Genomic DNA, 24,180 nt, shown 5'->3' on the forward strand with positions numbered 1-24,180 from the left:
TAAACAATAACATGACAAATCATGGGCATAAAAAATACTGCATATTTTATTGTCACACATACATACAGAGTTCAAGTCATTTCGACACAAATAAACACAACTGCATCGCCTGCTATGATATGATCCAAAGCAACAACACTATTAACAGCAGATCATTACTCCAATAAAAACTAGTGCAAATTGTAATTCCCTTTATCAACACATGTAGATGATTGGCCATGTATAGCATTTGTCAACACAAAAATTGCAGTATTTTTGGAATAGCATGAGAAATAGTTTCATTCAGCTTTACTCACACAGTGAAGAATCAAAACATTTTCAGTGTCTTTCAGTAAAATGTTCATTTATGTGCATAAAAACTGCCTGAGCAGAAATGTTCATGGAAAAAAAATGCCTCTCATTTCACTTGGGTGAAGCTTCCTCCGTGATGGGGTTGAGTTCCTTGACCTTGTTCCTCCGGTGCCTCCTGCGCATCCTGATGATCCACTGGACGCTCAGTTTGGCAAAATTAGCCGCCTTGAAAAAAGCCATAAAAACGCCGCAAAGAATGGCGACCGAACTCCATGCATTTGCAGTCACGATCTAGAAAGAAAAAAATAGTTTTTTATCAAATAGTACGGCTAAAATAACACAATGTTATTTTATTTATGACTTTATTGATGATAATAGATTGTCTTTGAACTTAAGTAAAACTAAAATCATGCTGTTTGCTAACAGCAGAAAGGACTTGCATCAGCAAATACAAATAGACGGTGTGGACATTGAAAGGGTGAACGAAAATACATTTCTGGGGATCACAATAGATGAAAATATGAAGTGGAAACCTCATATTATTACAAATATACAACATAAGGTGGCCAGAAATATTTCAGTATTGAACAAAGCAAAACTTGTTCTCAATCAGAAATCACTCCACACTCTTTATTGTGCTCTGGTTCTACCTATCTTACTTATTGTGTGGAAATATGGGCTAATAACTATAAAAGCAATCTTCCCTCGTTAAATGTACTGCAAAAAAAGGTCAGTAAGGATAATTCATAATGCCGCCTACAGAGAACATACTAACATACTTTATAAGAACATACTTTTTTAAAATAAAAAAACCCTATGAAACTATATTATGAAAGCAGGAAGTGAACAAATAAAAAAATAATAAAAAATAAAAAATTAAAATTAAAATTAAAATTAAAATTAAAATTAAAACTAAAATTAAAATTAAAATTAAAATTAAAATTAAAATTAAAATTAAAATTAAAATTAAAATTAAAATTAAAATTAAAATTTCAAAAAACTTAAACTATATTAGGAAAGCAGGAAGTGAACAAATGTAACAGTTACTGATTGTAAAAGTACCAGATGGAGGGGTAGGATTTAATAAGCTTTGCTTCTTCCTACTCCTTTTGGACAGGTGGAACTGGGAACTGATTATGGGATGCACGCAATTCTAATCTGATGCATGTTCAAATGAAATTAAACCATTACCATTACCATTATTCTATTAACATAATTTTCCAAAAATGACAGCTTTATTTTGTTTTGTTAAGAGGAACCTACCAGTCGAATTTCTTTGATAAAAGGATCCCTCCATTCAAAAACAGCAAAGAACAGCTGGGTGCTTCTCTCCGATGCGGGCCTCTTGTCGTTGAATTTGACCACAGTAGACTAGAAGACAATCAGCCGTCGTTGGGACTCAAGCTGCGGACAGACATCTTGAAGGCACCAACCGTACGTACCTCTTGAAGAAACTGCACAGATTTGCTGCTCTTCCCCGTCGTCCTCACTAAGGACATCTTGACCCAGGTTCGGAATCCCCCGGACAAGGTCCATGTGGAGTAATTCCTCTCACAGTGCCTCATGAACTCGGATTTATTCACACTGGAAATAAGAAAGAAAAGGAAAACATCTCTCTTTCATCAAACTATTTATAAATCATGTACGTTATTCATTTGACATTGTAACATGGACTGTCATGTACTGGAAATCTTATTTTATAAGTCATACTAGAGCTGTAGCATTGGATTAATCTATGATTAATCCATTATCCAATTCATTCACAACTATTTTGCTATTTCAGTCATTCTTTTTGGATTTATAAATATTCCTCTAAAATGGGAATATCTTCACATTTCCTCCATTTCATCCATGAAAGCCGACCTATTAGGTAAAACAAGATATTCATATGCAGCCCACAACTAATTTTAGTTACAATCATGCTAGGTGTTAGCATGCTAGCATGTTAACATTCGCATAGTAGCATTTTTAATTGTTTTCATAGGTGGACAATTAAATAAAGACTTAGCAAAATCATGCTAGGTGTTAGCATACTAATTTTAACAATTACTAGCATTTTGAACTATTTTCATGGGTAGACACGTATATAAACGCTTAGCACAATCATGATAGGTGTTAGCATGCTAGCACGTTAACATTCGTGTAGTAGCATTTTTAACTGTTTTCGTAGGTGGACAATTAAATAAAGACTTAGCACAATCATGCTAGGTGTTAGCATACTAATTTTAACAATTACTAGCATTTTGAACTATTTTCGTGGGTAGACACGTATATAAACGCTTAGCACGACCATGCTAGGTGCTAGCATGCTAGCATGTTAACATTCACATAGTAGCATTTTTAACTGTTTTCATAGGTGGACCCTTAAATAAAGACTTAGCACAATCATGCTAGGTGTTAGCATGCTAGCATGTTAACATTCGCATAGTAGCATTTTTAACTGTTTTCATTGATGGACACTTAAATAAAGACTTAGCACAATCATGCTAGGTGTTAGCATACTAATTTTAACAATTACTAGCATTTTGACCTATTTTCATGGGTAGACACGCATATAAATGCTTAGCACAATCATGCTAGGTGTTAGCATGCTAGCACGTTAACATTCGCATAGTAGCATTTTTTTTAACTGTTTTCATAGGTGGACACTTAAATAAAGACTTAGCACAATCATGCTAGGTGTTAGCATGCTAGCATGTTAACATTCGCATAGTAGCAATTTTAACTGTTTTCATAGGTGGACACTTAAATAAAGACTTAGCACAATCATGCTAGGTGTTAGCATGCTAGCATGTTAACATTCGCCTAGTAGCAATTTTAACTGTTTTTATAGGTGGACAATTAAATAAAGACTTAGCACAATCATGCTAGGTGTTAGCATGCTAGCATGTTAACATTCACCTAGTAGCAATTTTAACTGTTTTCATAGGTGGACAATTAAATAAAGACTTAGCACAATCATGCTAGGTGTTAGCATGCTAGCATGTTAACATTCGCATAGTAGCATTTTAACTGTTTTCATAGGTGGACAATTAAATAAAGACTTAGCACAATCATGCTAGGTGTTAGCATGCTAGCATGTTAACATTCGCATAGTAGCATTTTAACTGTTTTCATAGGTGGACAATTAAATAAAGACTTAGCACAATCATGCTAGGTGTTAGCATGCTAGCATGTTAACATTCACATAGTAGCAATTTTAACTGTTTTCATAGGTGGACACTTAAATAAAGACTTAGCACAATCATGTTAGGTGTTAGCATGCTAGCATGTTAACATTCGCCTAGTAGCAATTTTAACTGTTTTCATAGGTGGACAATTAAATAAAGACTTAGCACAATCATGCTAGGTGTTAGCATGCTAGCATGTTAACATTCGCATAGTAGCATTTTAACTGTTTTCATAGGTGGACAATTAAATAAAGACTTAGCACAATCATGCTAGGTGTTAGCATGCTAGCATGTTAACATTCGCATAGTAGCATTTTTAACTGTTTTCATTGATGGACACTTAAATAAAGACTTAGCACAATAATGCTAGGTGTTAGCATACTAATTTTAACAATTACTAGCATTTTGACCTATTTTCATGGGTAGACACGCATATAAACGCTTAGCACAATCATGCTAGGTGTTAGCATGCTAGCACGTTAACATTCGCATAGTAGCATTTTTTTTAACTGTTTTCATAGGTGGACACTTAAATAAAGACTTAGCACAATCATGCTAGGTGTTAGCATGCTAGCATGTTAACATTCGCATAGTAGCATTTTTAACTGTTTTCATTGATGGACACTTAAATAAAGACTTAGCACAATCATGCTAGGTGTTAGCATGCTAGCATGTTAACATTCACATAGTAGCAATTTTAACTGTTTTCATAGGTGGACAATTAAATAAAGACTTAGCACAATCATGCTAGGTGTTAGCATGCTAGCATGTTAACATTCACATAGTAGCAATTTTAACTGTTTTCATAGGTGGACAATTAAATAAAGACTTAGCACAATCATGCTAGGTGTTAGCATGCTAGCATGTTAACATTCGCCTAGTAGCAATTTTAACTGTTTTCATAGGTGGACAATTAAATAAAGACTTAGCACAATCATGCTAGGTGTTAGCATGCTAGCATGTTAACATTCGCATAGTAGCAATTTTAACTGTTTTCATAGGTGGACAATTAAATAAAGACTTAGCACAATCATGCTAGGTGTTAGCATGCTAGCATGTTAACATTCACATAGTAGCAATTTTAACTGTTTTCATAGGTAGATAATTAAATAAAGACTTAGCATAATCATGCTAGGTGTTAGCATGCTAACATGTTAACATTCACATAGTAGCATTTTTAACTGTTTTCATTGATGGACACTTAAATAAAGACTTAGCACAATCATGCTCGGTGTTAGCATGCTAACATTAGCAAATAAGCATTTTTCTCATTAGCTAGGCACATATAAACACGTGGCACTATTCTATGTGCTTGAAATCTAAATGTAGATTAATTAGGAGTAATATTCTTGGCTAACGCATGCAGAGCTAGTTATGTAGCTCTGCGTGCGTTTTCAAATGTTGCTGGCGGACACTGATGCCATTACCTGTGTGCGAGGTCGCTAAAGTTGGCGAACAGCATATAAGTGATGGCGCTGAAGTCCTCTTCTGTTTTGTTCTGACTAAACTGCATGAAGATCAGCTCTTTGCTCCTGACGTCCGACGGGCCGCGGACCACCAGCGCCTTCTTCTGCGACGCCGGGATCGACTGTTAGCGCCGTGTTATTGTTGAGAGGATGATGCAACACTTGAGGACCGACCTGTGTATGATTGGAGAAGGGTCCTAAGTAGGTAACCTCAACGATGACGCAGTCCCCTGCTTGGGGCGTCCCGGGGTCCACTACAGGTGGGATGCTGTCATGGTGATGGTGCTGGCAGCTCAGCAGCTGGGCATTCCCGGGAAAGAGAGCGATACCTGCAAAGATAGAAGAAACTTGGATGCAAATGCTCCCGCCTCAGTTGCAGCATACCCGATATCCAGATCCAATGTACATATGCCTCCTAGTGGCTGTGAGCGGTATTGGGGTGACGTTGGAGCAGTGTCAATGTCAGTATATATGGAGTATAAGTCGCATTTTTTGAGTGTATCGTATTTTCTGGACTATAAGTTGTTCCGGAGTATAAGTCACACAAGGCCAAAAATGCATAATCAGGGAGAAAAAAACATACATAAGTCGAACTGGAGTATAAGTCGCATTTTTTGCGGGTACCGTATTTTCTGGACCATAAGTCGCATTTTTTGCGGGTACCGTATTTTCTGGACTATAAGTCGCTTCGGAGTACAAGTCGCACAAAGCCAAAAATGCATAATTCGGTAAAAAAAACATACATAAGTCATACTGGAGTATAAGTCGCATTTTTTGAGGGTACCGTATTTTCTGGACTATAAGTCGCTCCGGAGTATAAGTCGTATTTTTTGCAGGTACCGTATTTTCTGGACTATAAGTCGCTCCGGAGTATAAGTCGTATTTTTTGCAGGTACCATATTTTCTGGACTATAAGTCACTCCGGAGTATAAGTCGCACAGAGCCAAAAATGCATAATTAGGTAAAAAAAAAAACATACATAAGTCGCACTGGAGTATAAGTCGCATTTTTGCGGGTACCGTATTTTCTGGACCATAAGTCGCATTTTTTGAGGGTACCGTATTTTCTGGACGATAAGTCGCTCCAGAGTATAAGTCGCACAAGGCCAAAAATGCATAATTAGGTAGAAGAAAAATACATAAGTTACACTGGAGTATAAGTCGCATTTTTTGCGGGTACCGTATTTTCTGGACTATAAGTCGCTTCGGAGTTTAAGTCGCACTAGGCCAAAAATGCATAATTAGGTAGAAAAAAACATACATAAGTCGCACTGGAGTATAAGTCGCATTTTTTGAGGGTACCGTATTTTCTGGACTATAAGTCGCTCCGGAGTATAAGTCGCACAAGGCCAAAAATGCATAATTAGATCGAAAAAAATATACATAAGTCGCACTGAAGTATAAGTCGCATTTTTTGCGGGTACCATATTTTCTGGACCATAAGCCGCACTGGAGTATAAGTCGCATTTTTTGAGGAGACCGTAATTTCTGGACTATAAGTCTCTCCGGAGTATAAGTCGCACAAGGCCAAAAATGCATAATTAGGTAGAAAAAAACATACATAAGTCACACTGGAATGTAAGTCGTATTTTTTGCGGGTACCATATTTTCTGGACTATAAGTCACTCCGGAGTATAAGTCGAGTATAAGTATAAGTATAAGGCCAAAAATGTATAATTAGGTGGAAAAAAACATACATAAGTCGCATTGGAGTATAAGTCACACAAAGCCAAAAATGCATAATTAGGTAGCAAAAACATACATAAGTCGCTCCGGAGTATAAGTCGCACAAAGCCAAAAGTGCATAATTAATAATTAAGTCATAATTAATATTTAATTATGTAACATAATTAAGTAATAAATAATTATGTAACAAACATTTTTTTCATTCATAAGTCGCTCTGGAGTTTAAGTCGCAGGAACAGCCAACCTATGAAAAAAAGTGTGACTTATAGTCCGGAAAATATGGTATTTTCCTGTAAAATGTGAAACTAAACCGCAAGTGTACACCAAGGCATAATTAGGTCAAAAAATATATACATAAGTCGCAGAACAAAACTACCATATTTTCTGGACTATAAGTCACACCTTTTTCATGGTTTGGCCGGTCCTGTAACTTATACTCTGGAGCGACTTATATGTTTTTTCGTCTGCATGGTGTATTTTTGTCTGGTGCGACTTATACTCGGGAGCGAGCGAGTCTGGAAAATAGGGTAAATCCTGAACCTCCCCGTGAATTACTCATGCAGTACCAACCCGGCGGGGAGAAGGCATCCACCTCCTTATAGGTGACCGACATGACAGGGTGGTTGAGCTTATCCAAGAAGTCGGAGATGGTCTGGTAGGCCAGAAAGGCGGCCACAGCCGTCAGCAACACGTAGATGAAGATGAGCACCACCGTGAAGACGTTCTTCAGGCACGTCTTGCTCACCATCATGGAGAACAAGCTGCCCCTCACGTCGTCATCTGCAACCAAACAGTAGAAGAAACGTATGACGGGACATTTGACTTAAATCTGTTACATCTTGAGTTACAGTGGAGGTTCACTACTGTTCTCGATGCACTCTATATTGGACCCCAAGGCCACCCTTTGGACCAGAAGACAACAAGGTTCTTACCTGGTAAAATGCTGTCGTTGTGATCCTTGTTGTCTCCAAAGCGGTCTGGAGACGCGGTGTTGTTTTGGGCATTGTCGTCATCGCTTAACTGCAGAAAAAAGATATTTTTCATTTATTCATTCATTCATTTTCTACCGCTTATCCTCACAAGAGTCGCAGGGGGTGCTGGAGCCTATCCCAGCTGTCTTCAGGCGAGATGTGGGGTAACTTAGCATGTTTTTGGATTGTGGGAGGAAACCGGAGTACCCGGAGAAAACCCACGCATGCACGGGGAGAACATGCAAACTCCACACAGAGATGGCCGAGGGTGGAATTGAACTCGGGTCTCCTAGGCCTGCGTGCTAACCACTCGACTGCCGTGTAGCCATGTTGGATACAGAATTTTATTAATATTGGTTTTCATGATCTGGAAAAAATCTGGTAGGTACCATATTTTCTGGACTATAAGTCACTCCGGAGTATAAGTCACACATAGCCAAAAATGCATAATTAGGTAAAAAAAAACAAAACATACATAAGTCGCACTGGAGTATAAGTCGCATTTTTGCGGGTACCGTATTTTCTGGACCATAAGTCGCACTGGAGTATAAGTCGCACAAGGCCAAAAATGCATAATTACGTCGAAAAAAACATACATAAGACGCACTGGAGTATAAGTCGCATTTTTTGTGGGTACCGTATTTTCGGGACCCTAAGTCGCATTTTTTGAGGGTACCGTATTTTCTGGACTATAAGTCGCTCCAGAGTATAAGTCGCACAAGGCCAAAAATGCATAATTAGGTAGAAGAAAAACATACATAAGACGCACTGGAGTATAAGTCGCATTTTTTGTGGGTACCGTATTTTCTGGACCATAAGTCACATTTTTTGAGGGTACCGTATTTTCTGGACTATAAGTCACTCCGGAGTATAAGTCGCACAAGGCCAAAAATGCATAATTAGGAAGAAGAAAAATACATAAGTTGCACTGGAGTATAAGTCGCATTTTTACCGTATTTTCTGGACCATAAGTCACATTTTTTGAGGGTACCGTATTTTCTGGACTATAAGTCACTCCGGAGTATACGTCGCACATAGCCAAAAATGCATAATTAGGTAAAAAAAAAAACATACATAAGTCGCACTGGAGTATAAGTCGCATTTTTGCGGGTACCGTATTTTCTGGACCATAAGTCGCACTGGAGTATAAGTCGCACAAGGCCAAAAATGCATAATTACGTTAAAAAAAACATACATAAGACGCACTGGAGTATAAGTCGCATTTTTGCGGGTACCGTATTTTCTGGACGATAAGTCGCTCCAGAGTATAAGTCGCACAAGGCCAAAAATGCATAATTAGGTAGAAGAAAAATACATAAGTTGCACTGGAGTATAAGTCGCATTTTTTGCGGGTACCGTATTTTCGGGACCATAAGTCGCATTTTTTGAGGGTACCGTATTTTCTGGACTATAAGTCACTCCGGAGTATAAGTCGCACATAGCCAAAAATGCATAATTAGGTAAAAAAAAAAAAACATACATAAGTCGCACTGGAGTATAAGTCGCATTTTTGCGGGTACCGTATTTTCTGGACGATAAGTCGCTCCAGAGTATAAGTCGCACAAGGCCAAAAATGCATAATTAGGTAGAAGAAAAATACATAAGTTGCACTGGAGTATAAGTCGCATTTTTTGCGGGTACCGTATTTTCGGGACCATAAGCCGCATTTTTTGAGGGTACCGTATTTTCTGGACTATAAGTCACTCCGGAGTATAAGTCGCACATAGCCAAAAATGCATAATTAGGTAAAAAAAAAAAACATACATAAGTCGCACTGGAGTATAAGTCGCATTTTTGCGGGTACCGTATTTTCTGGACCATAAGTCGCACTGGAGTATAAGTCGCACAAGGCCAAAAATGCATAATTACGTAAAAAAAAACATACATAAGACGCACTGGAGTATAAGTCTCATTTTTTGCGGGTACTGTATTTTCTGGACTATAAGTCACTCCGGAGTATAAGTCGCACAAGGCCAAAAATGCATAATTAGGAAGAAGAAAAATACATAAGTTGCACTGGAGTATAAGTCGCATTTTTTGCGGGTATCGTATTTTCTGGACCATAAGTCACATTTTTTGAGGGTAACGTATTTTCTGGACTATAAGTCGCTTCAGAGTATAAGTCGCACAAGGCCAAAAATGCATAATTAGGTAGAAAAAAAACATACATAAGTCGCACTGGAGTATAAGTCGCATTTTTTGCGGGTACCATATTTTCTGGACTATAAGTTGCACAAAGCCAAAAATGCATAATTAGGTAGAAAAAAACATACATAAGTCACACTGGAGTATAAGTCGCAGGAACAGCCAACCTATGAAAAAAAGTGCGACTTATAGTGAACTTGGGTCTCCTAGGCCCGCATGCTAACCACTCGACTGCCGTGCAGCCGTGTTGGATACAGAATTTTATTAATATTGGTTTTCATGATCTGGAAAAATCTGATACCGATATCACATTTTTATACTGATATCTAGATAATAATTTTCAGTATCCCAGGGTTCAATTCCACCCTCGGCCATCTCTGTGTGGAGTTTGCATATTATCCCATATGCATGTGTGGGTTTTCTCCGGGTACATGCTAGGTTAATTAGCCACTCCAAATTGTCCATAGGTATGAATGTGAGTGTGAATGGTTGTTTGTCTATATGTGCCCTGTGATTGGCTGGCAACCAGTCCAGGGTGGACCCCGCCTCTCGCTCCAAGACAGCTGGGATAGGCTCCAGCACCCTCGTGAGGATAAGCGGTAGAAAATGAATGAATGAATTATCAATATCTCTTGGCATCCATAATCATAACAACTTGATTAAATGTTATAACTCACATTTTAGTATTATGTAGTGTCAAACAAGTACAAAAAGAAGTCAACCAAGTTTTAAATTAATGCCTAAAAACAATGAAACCAAAGTATTTTGCAAGATGGACCTCACACGACTTTTTTTTATTTTCGGCAAAAAGGGAAAATGAAGTTAAATGCCAGAAAACTTAAAAAAAAGCATATCTATCATTGCATAAGTGGACTTTTACTCAACTGTTAAAGGCATCAATTATAAGAATATGACATATAAGAGCTTATATCTAGCCTTTTCTGTGGTTTTCTAGATGATATTCATTTATATATAAGATAAGATATAATTAAAAATATATAATTTTATAATTATATTATTATTATTATTATTATTATTATTATTATTATTATTTTTAAATTATTTTATAATTTTATAATATTTTAAAATAATATATTTGATATATATTTATCATTTTATTTACAAAAAATCTTAAATAAAACAAGAAAAACATACTTAATAATAATACGTTTAGAATGTACACATACAGTACATTAAAGTGATCTAAAAGAGCAAAATACTACACTGGCATTGTACTGTATATTCACTTTGCTGTGTCAACAGTTCCAAAGTTTTAAAGGTTCTTGGGGTCATTCACCCGAATGCTTATAAGGTGAAAATATTTGAGTAATTACTAAAATCAAAGTCATATTAAACAAAAGTAAAGATTTAGTATCAGGGAGATTTTTCACACAAAAAAACGTCATGTCAGCTCATTTCTTCAGGAAGCTTGTTTTCCTGCACTTGTAGTCACATGACATCAAGAGTGCAGGACACATAAACACACACACACACATAAACATACACACACATACACAGTATCATCATTTGAGTAAACATTGTGTCCTATTTCCTCAAAGTACACAACAATACGTACAAATGTAAAGTAGCGGTATGTAACCTACCTCTTGGTATGAGTTGTCTTTGCCGACCATTCCTTTGCTTCCTCGCCAGGACTGTTTCTAGAAGGACTTTTGGAGTCTTTTCAACTCGGAGGACAACTTCCAGGCAACATTTTACATGTAGATCACAAAAGGAGGGGATAGGAAGCACACGGCGAGGAGGAGGTTTGGAAAAAGGCGACCCTCCCATGATAGGAAGACAAAGACACGCCCTTAAGGGTGCCAAACTCAAAGGTTTGTGTCCTTGACGTGTCTTCCTGTCTAACGTACGTCACACGGAAATACAGGAAAACTTTTTGGGGGTTTGTAGTTTTCTAAAAAAATATTTATCTTATCGTTTTGGTAAATAATTCACACTTAACGTTACTCAAAACTGTGTAGTACACACGCCAGCCTGTGTGAGGCGCTGTGTCATACGGCAGAAGACATTGCGCACGCGCAGTGTCCACTCTCAGCAGCAACAACCAAAACAAGCGTGGAGTAGCGAATAATTAGTTATTTACTGAGAAACAAATAATTTCAATGTGAACAGGGAGTCACGTCAATGGGAATTTACACCATTTTTTTGTTGTTCATTATCTGTAAAATACCGGAAATGGATCTAATTAGTCTCTACACTCTTTGTCAGATATGGAGCGGAGCGTCATGAAGTTTGTTCCGGATAATATCCGGAGCTTTGGCTCCTCAGTGAAAGCAACAGGGACATCCGGTGGAAGAATGACGTCAAAGCAACCTATGTCACTAAAAAGAGTGAAACACTGGTCGCCATCTCTAACGCCCAAAATCGCCAGTGCTGTCCTTACAGCACTGATGTATACATCAGTTATCGCCTAAACAAGATATCAGCCATTAAAAGCCACCAATCCGTTTGGAACCGTTTATTTTTATTTTTATTTTTATTTTTATTTTTATTTTTATTTTTATTTTTATTTTTATTTTTATTTTTATTTTTTTACTTATTTATTTTTTTACTTATTTATTTTTTTTACTTATTTATTTTTTTTACTTATTTTTTCCCCGAGCCGTTTGTAAACGCGCTGAAGTACGACACTGGTTACGTAATCGGTCACGTGATACTTGCAACGCGATTCAGTCGCTCGAACTCAAGCCTCGAGAATTCGGCTTTATTTTAACATCGCTCATATTTATTTTCACAAATACATCTTTGTTGTGTGTCTCAAATATATTTATTAATACACGTTTAATATATGTAAGCACTTGCGTATATTTTATGAGGATTATGACGTCACCGTTTTGCCACAGGACCTTGCTGCTGCCATCACTGATCATCGGAAGATAGCAAGATTGACCTAAACTGATCGCGGAAAAATCGATATGTATATTAAATTACTTTGATATCATTTATAATCTACCTTCGGCAAACCACTTGAAAGTTTCCAATTAAGGTTGCTAGAATTAATCTATTACTACTACATTTGGATTTGGCCCGTACTACACTAACGGTCTCATTTCCTACGACATCAAACGCAACATTGATCACACAAGGAAGTGAAACAGTGAGTTTCTTACTACGTCACATGATCCGCTGACCTTATATAGACGCAACCAGGAAGTGAAACGGCGAGTTCAGCTCCGCGTCCAACAAACAAACACTCTGCCATGGCAACAGCCGGAGCTAGCCTGTTCTTCGTTGTATTTATTAGCCTGGCTTTGGCAGACGACGTCAAGTTAAAATACAAACCAGCTACCAAACCTGTGAGATTATTCACAGAAGAAGAGCTCAAGAGGTACGACGGAAGTCAGGTAACTCCTTTCACATCCGAGGTCTTCTTGTTCGGTGTTTGTGCATCCATCCAGCCAGCCATCCATCCATCCATGCATGCTACGTTACTTTCACAGGAGGGAGAGCCCATCTACATGGCAGTAAAGGGGGTGGTGTTCGATGTTACCAAAGGAAAAGGTGCCTCATTTTGAATGCTGTTGTGACGTCATATAGTGAATGTGTTTTAGGACTACATACCGATCAAATACGTAATTGTTTTTCTTCTTTGTAATATATGTACGTTCATATCTGAATCTTGATGCATTTGGGGCATTAACCATCTTATATGCTTATATAGTAGTGATAGAGGACTTTGGAAAAATGTTATTTTCAGTGGTTTAGGAACTAAACTTGTGCTACAAAAATGTTTTATTATGAAGTTCTGCATCAGAACAAGCATTAAGTTACTTTTATTCATTCCTAATTTCAGCGTTTTATGGCAAAAATGCAGCCTACAACGCCTTGGCTGGCAAGGACTCCACCCGAGCCGTAGCGAAGATGTCCCTCGATCCCGAAGACCTGACATCAGATACTGTGAGTGTTGCACAATTGTTGACAATTTGGAATGAATGTCGCCCGTACTTCTTCAGTCACCAAGTTAGTCAAGTCTGAATGGACAGCGCCTCTGCTGGTAGCAGTCAAGTAGTGCACGCATTTTAGCATAAATTGCTTCAAGACGTATAATGGTAATGGTAATGTTTTAATTTCATTTAAACATGCATCAGATTACAATTGAGTGCATCCCATAATCAGTTCCCAGTTCCACATGTCCAAAAGGAGTAGGAAGAAGCAAAGCTTATTAAATCCTACCCCTCCATTTGGTACTTTTACAATCAGTAACTGTTACATTTGTTCACTTCCTGCTTTCCTAAAATGTTTTTAATTAATTTTAATTGTATTTAATTAATATTTTTTACTTAATTTTATTAATGTTTATTTTTTATTTTTTTTGTTCACTTCCTGCTTTCCTAATATAATTTTAATTTATTTTAATTTTATTTAAATAATATTTTTTTACTTAATTTTATTAATATTTATTTTTTATTTATTTTTTGTTCACTTCCTGCTTTCCTAATATAATTTTAATTTATTTTAATTTTATTTAATTAATAAATTTGTTTTACTATTATTTTATTTTATTTTAATTTTATTTAATTGTAATTTTCATTAATTTAATACTTCATTTTATGAATTGTATTAATTATTTATTCATATTATTATTATGTATTTTATGATATATTTATTTTAATTTGTATTAATTATTTATTCATAAAAAATGTAATTGCTTATTTTTATTTTTATTTTTATTTTTATTTTTATTTTTATTTTTATTTTTATTTTTATTTTTATTTTTATTTTTATTTTTATTTTTATTTTTATTTTTATTTTTATTTTTATTTTTATTTTTATTTTTATTTTTATTTTTATTTTTATTTTTATTTTTATTTTTATTTTTATTTTTATCCAGATTACGTGGTGCCGTGACGTTCTTCTCAGCTAATTTAGTAAATGTCTTTTTCCGTGACAGACCGGTCTAACGGAGGATCAGCTGAAGTCTCTGGACGGCGTCTTCGAGGACACCTATAAAGCCAAGTATCCCATCGTGGGCTACACGGCCGCACGTATCCTCAACCAGGACGGTAGCCCCAATGAAGACTTCAAACCCGAAGACCAGCCGCACTTTAAGATCAAAGACGAGTTTTAACCTCAGATGTACTCTTATAGTGGAACCTGTTTATGTGGGCAAGTCGGAGTCGGAATTAAGTCCTGGTCCAGCTTGTTGTTCTTAGTACTACAAAAGGAGAAATCAGAAAATGGCTAAGCATGGACAAAAACGTAAATTAGAACTCCACACTTTAGATATTAAGTACCAGGCGGTGAAGGCCGTGGAAGGGGGAACCGCACGCGCTACGGTTCAGGAAGAGTTCAAAGTCAAGCGCAACACTCTGAGCGGCTGGATCAAACACGCCGGCAACATTAAAGAGCGGTACGAGTCCGGGAGTGCCAACTTCAAGAGTAAGAAAATGAAGCAGGCTAAAAACCCTGACGTGGAGAAAGCCCTGTACTCGTGGTACTGCGACGTTTGTGAGAAGCATCCCGCTTTTCCCATTCGACGTGACTTGCTTTCGCAGAAAGCGGAGCAGTTCGCTAGAGAACTTGGAGTCGGCAACTTCATTCCCTCCAATGGTTGGTTTACTCGCTTTAAGCAACGCTACAACCTCGCGTATAAGCGCGTGAGCCGTGAAACGAAAGATGGCGGCACGTTCTCCCAACCCGGTGAGTGGAAAGAGCGTCTGGTAAAAGTCTTATCAGATTATAATCCCAGAGACATCTACAATGCAGACGAAACGGCTCTATTCTTCAAATTCACACCAAATGACACGAACGCGACTCCCGGTGAATCGGATCAAAAAGATCGAGTCACACTCATGGTGGCGGCTAACATGGACGGCAGCGATAAAGTCCCTTTGTTTCTCATCGGAATGTTCAACAAGCACGTTCAGCGTTTCCCGCTAAAATATGATCACAATAAAGAAGCCTGCATGACTCCGGAGTTGTTCATCACGTGGCTTCAGCAGCTGGATCGAAACATGGTCCTTCAGAAGCGAAAAATCGCTTTAATTGTCGATAACTGCTCAGCCCATCCAAACGTTGAAGACTTACAAGCGATAAAATTGGTCTTCCTTCCCGAAAACTCCACGTCAGACACCCAACCCATGAATCTCGGCATTATCCGTACGCTGAAATTCCATTACAGAAAAATGCTCACTCGGAAAAAGCTAGCATTTCTTGAAGCCAATGGAAAATTTAGGGAAGATCTCCTCGGGGTCATGTATTCCCTGAGGAATGCTTGGGATGCCGTCAGACCGGAAACGATCCGAAACAGTTTCTTCCGAGCATTTAGCGCTGACTGCGAATATAACGTCAAAGTTTTCCAGGGCTTCCAACCGGAACACGATGAAGACGATAAACCCTTTTATTCTGCCATCGGATTGGACCAGGAAGATTTCAAAGCAAAATGCAACCCTCAGGAAGAGGATTTGGAATGTTGGGCACCCTGCACCGATCGAGATATCTCGAAGCCGGGTGATGCCGACGATGGCGGGAATGAGGAAGACGAACCCGATGCCGACTCGCCCCCACCGACCATGAAAGATGCGCTCCAAGCTGCAGAAGTGCTCCGAACGTTTTCCATGATGAGCGGCGACGAAGAACTGTTGCGGAAAACTGAAAATGTTAGTGCGATGTTGCAAAAGAAGCAGCTTCTTACCGTCGATAGATTTTGGAAAAAAAATGCAAATACCTCAACTTAACTGTTTTGGAATGCTTATGGAAAACTGCAATAACAAAAGAAGTTGTACTTTGGCCTTAGATTTTTGTGTTGCTATGACGATTCAATAAAACACAAATACACGCCATTGAAGAATTGCTTTTGATTATTGCAAAAAAAAGTTTTTCAACTTGAATGCACAAGGTTGGAGAGCCGCTATAGGTTGAAAAATCCGAGCCCAAGTCCCGTAAATGAGCAAGCGATGGCGAAGTTTATTTTTATTTTTATTTTTATTTTTATTTTTATTTTTATTTTTATTTTTATTTTTATTTTTATTTTTATTTTTATTTTTATTGTATTTTTTTCATTGTTTTATTATTTTTATTTGTTCACTTCCTGCTTTCATAATATAATTTTATAGGTTTTTTATTTATTTATGTTTTTGTCACATACCAAATTAGGAGGTGATATGAGCATCCAATGACATAATGGGTACCATAGTAAGTTACATTTGTTCACTTCCTGCCTTTCTAATATCATTAAAAAACATTTTAAATTTGTTTTTATTACATTTTTTAAAATTAATTTTTAATTATTTTTGTATTTTTAATTTTTTTTGTCACATACCAAAATACAAGGTGATATGACCATACAACAGGGGTCAGCAACCTTTCCTATCAAAAGAGCCATTTTACCCCCACGCTCACTAAAGGAAAATAGACTGGAGCCGCAAAACATTTTAAAAATCCTCTCAACTGTTTACATTTGTTTGGGTTAGAGGCTGAAGAGCCACATGCGGGTTGCTGACCCCTGCCATCCAATGCCATAATGGGTACCATAGTGCGTGTCAATATAGTGATATATATAGCACATCATGACTGGTTCAAGACTCTTCATCCTTGTATTTAGCAAACATCAACTGCTTGTATTGTTTCTTGAATTGGCTCATCGTGCATTGTTTGATTTCCTTACTCAATCCATTCCATAGTTTGATTCCACATACTGAAATGCTATGGCTAGCATAACGTAGTCCTAGCATAGAAGTGTTTCAAATGTACTTCTTCCCTGAGATCATATTTCTCCTCTCTTGTAGAGAAGTATTTGATGACATTTTTAGCTCATTGCTTATTTTTTGCCTCGGATTTTAAGATAATTAGAGCCCTCTAAACATGAAATAACACTCTTAGAGTCACATGTACACTTGTATCACCGGATGTAGAAGACATAAAAAGAGTAAATGACTCATTCAAGGCATATTTAAGGCAGTGGTGTCGATACCCGAATAATGGTCAACAGCGTATTTAGAAAGTCATAACCAGGTTTCGAGCATAAAAAAGCTGTTTACGACCTTCTAAAAACAGATTTTAAGATGATTAGAGCCCTCTAAACATGAAATAACACTCTTAGAGTCACATGTACGCTTGTATCACCGGATGTAGAAGACATAAAAAGAGTAAATGACTCATTCAAGGCATATTTAAGGCAGTGGTGTCGATACCCGAATAATGGTCAACAGCGTATTTAGAAAGTCATAACCAGGTTTCGAGCATAAAAAAGCTGTTTACGACCTTCTAAAAACAGATTTTAAGATGATTAGAGCCCTCTAAACATGAAATAACACTCTTAGAGTCACATGTACGCTTGTATCACCGGATGTAGAAGACATAAAAAGAGTGAACGACTCATTCAAGGCATATTTAAGGCAGTGGTGTCGATACCCGAATAATGGTCAACAGCGTATTTAGAAAGTCATAACCAAGTTTCGAGCATAAAAAAGCCGTTTACGACCTTCTAAACATGGATTTTAAGATGATTAGAGCCCTCTAAACATGAAATAACACTCTTAGAGTCACATGTACGCTTGTATCACCGGATGTAGAAGACATAAAAAGAGTGAACGACTCATTCAAGGCATATTTAAGGCAGTGGTGTCGATACCCGAATAATGGTCAACAGCGTATTTAGAAAGTCATAACCAAGTTTCGAGCATAAAAAAGCTTATTTTGACCTTCTAAAAACAGATTTTAAGATGATTAGAGCCCTCTAAACATGAAATAACACTCTTAGAGTCACATGTACGCTTGTATCACCGGATGTAGAAGACATAAAAAGAGTGAACGACTCATTCAAGGCATATTTAAGGCAGTGGTGTCGATACCCGAATAATGGTCAACAGCGTATTTAGAAAGTCATAACCAAGTTTTGAGCATAAAAAAGCTGTTTACGACCTTCTAAAAACGGATTTTAAGAAGATTAGAGCCCTCTAAACATGAAATAACACTCTTAGAGTCACATGTACGCTTGTATCACTAAATGTAGAAGACATAAAAAGAGTGAACGACTCATTCAAGGCATATTTAAGGCAGTGGTGTCGATACCCGAATAATGGTCAACAGCGTATTTAGAAAGTCATAACCAGGTTTCGAGCATAAAAAAGCTGTTTACGACCTTCTAAACACAAATTTTAACTTTATTAGAGCCCTCTAAACATGAAATAACACTCTTAGAGTCACATGTACGCTTGTATCACCGGATGTAGAAGACATAAAAAGAGTGAATGACTCATTCAAAGCATTTTTAAGGCAGTGGTGTCGGTACCCGAATAATGGTCAACAGCGTATTTAGAAAGTCATAACCAAGTTTCGAGCATAAAAAAGCTGTTTACGACCTTCTAAAAACACATTTTAAGATGATTAGAGCCCTCTAAACATGAAATAACACTCTTAGAGTCACATGTACGCTTGTATCACCGGATGTAGAAGACATAAAAAGAGTGAACGACTCATTCAAGGCATATTTAAGGCAGTGGTGTCGATACCCGAATAATGGTCAACAGCGTATTTAGAAAGTCATAACCAAGTTTTGAGCATAAAAAAGCTGTTAAGACCTTCTAAACATGGATTTTAAGATGATTAGAGCCCTCTAAACATGAAATAACACTCTTAGAGTCACATGTACGCTTGTATCACCGGATGTAGAAGACATAAAAAGAGTGAACGACTCATTGAAGGCATATTTAAGGCAGTGGTGTCGATACCCGAATAATGGTCAACAGCGTATTTAAAAAGTCATAACCAAGTTTCGAGCATAAAAAAGCTGTTTACAACCTTCTAAACATGGATTTTATGATGAGTAGAGCCCTCTAAACATGAAATAACACTCTTAGAGTCACATGAACGCTTGTATCACCGGATGTAGAAGACATAAAAAGAGTGAACGACTCATTCAAGGCATATTTAAGGCAGTGGTGTCGGTACCCGAATAATGGTCAACAGCGTATTTAGAAAGTCATAACCAGGTTTCGAGCATAAAAAAGCTGTTTACGACCTTCTAAAAACACATTTTAAGAAGATTAGAGCCCTCTAAACATGAAATAACACTCTTAGAGTCACATGTACGCTTGTATCACTAAATGTAGAAGACATAAAAAGAGTGAACGACTCATTCAAGGCATATTTAAGGCAGTGGTGTCGATACCCGAATAATGGTCAACAGCGTATTTAGAAAGTCATAACCAGGTTTCGAGCATAAAAAAGCTGTTTACGACCTTCTAAACACAAATGTTAACTTTATTAGAGCCCTCTAAACATGAAATAACACTCTTAGAGTCACATGTACGCTTGTATCACCGGATGTAGAAGACATAAAAAGAGTGAATGACTCATTCAAAGCATTTTTAAGGCAGTGGTGTCGGTACCCGAATAATGGTCAACAGCGTATTTAGAAAGTCATAACCAGGTTTCGAGCATAAAAAAGCTGTTTACGACCTTCTAAAAACACATTTTAAGAAGATTAGAGCCCTCTAAACATGAAATAACACTCTTAGAGTCACATGTACGCTTGTATCACTAAATGTAGAAGACATAAAAAGAGTGAACGACTCATTCAAGGCATATTTAAGGCAGTGGTGTCGATACCCGAATAATGGTCAACAGCGTATTTAGAAAGTCATAACCAGGTTTCGAGCATAAAAAAGCTGTTTACGACCTTCTAAACACAAATTTTAACTTTATTAGAGCCCTCTAAACATGAAATAACACTCTTAGAGTCACATGTACGCTTGTATCACCGGATGTAGAAGACATAAAAAGAGTGAATGACTCATTCAAAGCATTTTTAAGGCAGTGGTGTCGGTACCCGAATAATGGTCAACAGCGTATTTAGAAAGTCATAACCAGGTTTCGAGCATAAAAAAGCTGTTTACGACCTTCTAAAAACACATTTTAAGAAGATTAGAGCCCTCTAAACATGAAATAACACTCTTAGAGTCACATGTACGCTTGTATCACTAAATGTAGAAGACATAAAAAGAGTGAACGACTCATTCAAGGCATATTTAAGGCAGTGGTGTCGATACCCGAATAATGGTCAACAGCGTATTTAGAAAGTCATAACCAGGTTTCGAGCATAAAAAAGCTGTTTACGACCTTCTAAACACAAATTTTAACTTTATTAGAGCCCTCTAAACATGAAATAACACTCTTAGAGTCACATGTACGCTTGTATCACCGGATGTAGAAGACATAAAAAGAGTGAATGACTCATTCAAAGCATTTTTAAGGCAGTGGTGTCGGTACCCGAATAATGGTCAACAGCGTATTTAGAAAGTCATAACCAGGTTTCGAGCATAAAAAAGCTGTTTACGACCTTCTAAAAACACATTTTAAGAAGATTAGAGCCCTCTAAACATGAAATAACACTCTTAGAGTCACATGTACGCTTGTATCACTAAATGTAGAAGACATAAAAAGAGTGAACGACTCATTCAAGGCATATTTAAGGCAGTGGTGTCGATACCCGAATAATGGTCAACAGCGTATTTAGAAAGTCATAACCAGGTTTCGAGCATAAAAAAGCTGTTTACGACCTTCTAAACACAAATTTTAACTTTATTAGAGCCCTCTAAACATGAAATAACACTCTTAGAGTCACATGTACGCTTGTATCACCGGATGTAGAAGACATAAAAAGAGTGAATGACTCATTCAAAGCATTTTTAAGGCAGTGGTGTCGGTACCCGAATAATGGTCAACAGCGTATTTAGAAAGTCATAACCAAGTTTCGAGCATAAAAAAGCCGTTTACGACCTTCTAAACATGGATTTTAAGATGATTAGAGCCCTCTAAACATGAAATAACACTCTTAGAGTCACATGTACGCTTGTATCACCGGATGTAGAAGACATAAAAAGAGTGAACGACTCATTCAAGGCATATTTAAGGCAGTGGTGTCGATACCCGAATAATGGTCAACAGCGTATTTAGAAAGTCATAACCAAGTTTCGAGCATAAAAAAGCTTATTTTGACCTTCTAAAAACAGATTTTAAGATGATTAGAGCCCTCTAAACATGAAATAACACTCTTAGAGTCACATGTACGCTTGTATCACCGGATGTAGAAGACATAAAAAGAGTGAACGACTCATTCAAGGCATATTTAAGGCAGTGGTGTCGATACCCGAATAATGGTCAACAGCGTATTTAGAAAGTCATAACCAAGTTTTGAGCATAAAAAAGCTGTTTACGACCTTCTAAAAACGGATTTTAAGAAGATTAGAGCCCTCTAAACATGAAATAACACTCTTAGAGTCACATGTACGCTTGTATCACTAAATGTAGAAGACATAAAAAGAGTGAACGACTCATTCAAGGCATATTTAAGGCAGTGGTGTCGATACCCGAATAATGGTCAACAGCGTATTTAGAAAGTCATAACCAGGTTTCGAGCATAAAAAAGCTGTTTACGACCTTCTAAACACAAATTTTAACTTTATTAGAGCCCTCTAAACATGAAATAACACTCTTAGAGTCACATGTACGCTTGTATCACCGGATGTAGAAGACATAAAAAGAGTGAATGACTCATTCAAAGCATTTTTAAGGCAGTGGTGTCGGTACCCGAATAATGGTCAACAGCGTATTTAGAAAGTCATAACCAAGTTTCGAGCATAAAAAAGCTGTTTACGACCTTCTAAAAACACATTTTAAGATGATTAGAGCCCTCTAAACATGAAATAACACTCTTAGAGTCACATGTACGCTTGTATCACCGGATGTAGAAGACATAAAAAGAGTGAACGACTCATTCAAGGCATATTTAAGGCAGTGGTGTCGATACCCGAATAATGGTCAACAGCGTATTTAGAAAGTCATAACCAAGTTTCGAGCATAAAAAAGCTGTTTACAACCTTCTAAACATGGATTTTATGATGAGTAGAGCCCTCTAAACATGAAATAACACTCTTAGAGTCACATGAACGCTTGTATCACCGGATGTAGAAGACATAAAAAGAGTGAACGACTCATTCAAGGCATATTTAAGGCAGTGGTGTCGATACCCAAATAATGGTCAACAGCGTATTTAGAAAGTCATAACCAGGTTTCGAGCATAAAAAAGCTGTTTACGACCTTCTAAAAACGGATTTTAAGGTAATTAGAGCCCTCTAAACATGAAATAACACTCTTAGAGTCACATGTACGCTTGTATCACCGGATGTAGAAGACATAAAAAGAGTGAACGACTCATTCAAGGCATATTTAAGGCAGTGGTGTCGATACCCGAATAATGGTCAACAGCGTATTGTGAAAGTCATGACCAAGTTTCGAGCATAAAAAAGCTGTTTACGACCTTCTAAAAACGGATTTTAAGATGATTAGAGCCCTCTAAACATGAAATAACACTCTTAGAGTCACATGTACGCTTGTATCACCGGATGTAGAAGACATAAAAGGAGTGAACGACTCATTGAAGGCATATTTAAGGCAGTGGTGTCGATACCCGAATAATGGTCAACAGCGTATTTAGGAAGTCATAACCAGGTTTGGAGCATAAAAAAGCTGTTTACGACCTTCTAAATGCGGATTTTAACATTATTAGTGCCCTCTAAACATGAAATAACACTCTTAGAGTCACATGTACGCTTGTATCACCGGATGTAGAAGACATAAAAAGAGTGAACGACTCATTCAAGGCATATTTAAGGCAGTGGTGTCGATACCCGAATAATGGTCAACAGCGTATTTAGAAAGTCATAACCAAGTTTCGAGCATAAAAAAGCTGTTTACGACCTTCTAAAAACAGATTTTAAGATGATTAGAGCCCTCTAAACATGAAATAACACTCTTAGAGTCACATGTACGCTTGTATCACCGGATGTAGAAGACATAAAAAGAGTGAACGACTCATTCAAGGCATATTTAAGGCAGTGGTGTCGATACCCGAATAATGGTCAACAGCGTATTTAGAAAGTCATAACCAAGTTTCGAGCATAAAAAAGCTGTTTACGACCTTCTAAATGCGGATTTTAAGATAATTAGAGCCCTCTAAACATGAAATAACACTCTTAGAGTCACATGTACGCTTGTATCACCGGATGTAGCAGACATAAAAAGAGTGAACGACTCATTCAAGGCATATTTAAGGCAGTGGTGTCGATACCCGAATAATGGTCAACAGCGTATTTAGAAAGTCATAACCAAGTTTCGAGCATAAAAAAGCCGTTTACAACCTTCTAAACATGATTTTTAAGATGATTAGTGCCCTCTAAACATGAAATAACACTCTTAGAGTCACATGTACGCTTGTATCACCGGATGTAGCAGACATAAAAAGAGTGAACGACTCATTCAAGGCATATTTAAGGCAGTGGTGTCGATACCTGAACGCCGAAGCGTGCTCACAGGGCTGAAAGTCGGCCGCCCTGCTCCGAGCGAAGGTCAGTCCCCCCCCCCCCACCCGGCGCAGTCGGTGGACATCTCCTTTTGTGTTTGTGCGATAGTAACCAAGTCACAGGCGCTA

The 24,180-nt window shown here is 37.4% G+C and overlaps 2 protein-coding genes across 3 annotated transcripts; one reads left to right on the top strand and one right to left on the bottom strand.

The window, feature by feature from the left end:
• Positions 1-30: 30 nt before the first annotated feature.
• Positions 31-13,223, bottom strand: pacc1 (proton activated chloride channel 1). Of its 2 annotated transcripts, none has more exons than XM_058077556.2 (8): positions 11,333-13,223; positions 7,545-7,632; positions 7,183-7,392; positions 5,102-5,256; positions 4,889-5,028; positions 1,734-1,875; positions 1,555-1,662; positions 31-582 (listed from the first exon to the last, which is right to left on the bottom strand). In XM_058077556.2, the coding sequence occupies exons 1-8, from the start codon at positions 11,360-11,362 to the stop codon at positions 403-405; spliced, it is 1,053 nt and encodes a 350-aa protein (XP_057933539.2). In that variant the 5' UTR covers positions 11,363-13,223; the 3' UTR covers positions 31-402. The 2 variants fall into 2 exon arrangements, with proteins under 2 accessions (XP_057933539.2, XP_057933538.2); XM_058077555.2 differs by having other exon boundaries at positions 4,889-5,031; positions 11,333-13,221.
• nenf (neudesin neurotrophic factor) lies at positions 12,877-14,817 on the top strand. The gene is made up of 4 exons (XM_078796065.1): positions 12,877-13,093; positions 13,190-13,250; positions 13,543-13,646; positions 14,641-14,817. Exons 1-4 carry the CDS (start codon positions 12,950-12,952, stop codon positions 14,815-14,817), a joined length of 486 nt encoding a protein of 161 aa, XP_078652191.1. The 5' UTR covers positions 12,877-12,949.
• The last annotated feature ends 9,363 nt before the right edge of the window (positions 14,818-24,180 follow it).

Source organism: Doryrhamphus excisus, linkage group LG14 (genome assembly GCF_037039965.1).
Source record: "Doryrhamphus excisus strain RoL-2023G ecotype Guam linkage group LG14, RoL_Dexc_Guam_v1.1, whole genome shotgun sequence".
Taxonomy (NCBI): domain Eukaryota; kingdom Metazoa; phylum Chordata; class Actinopteri; order Syngnathiformes; family Syngnathidae; genus Doryrhamphus; species Doryrhamphus excisus.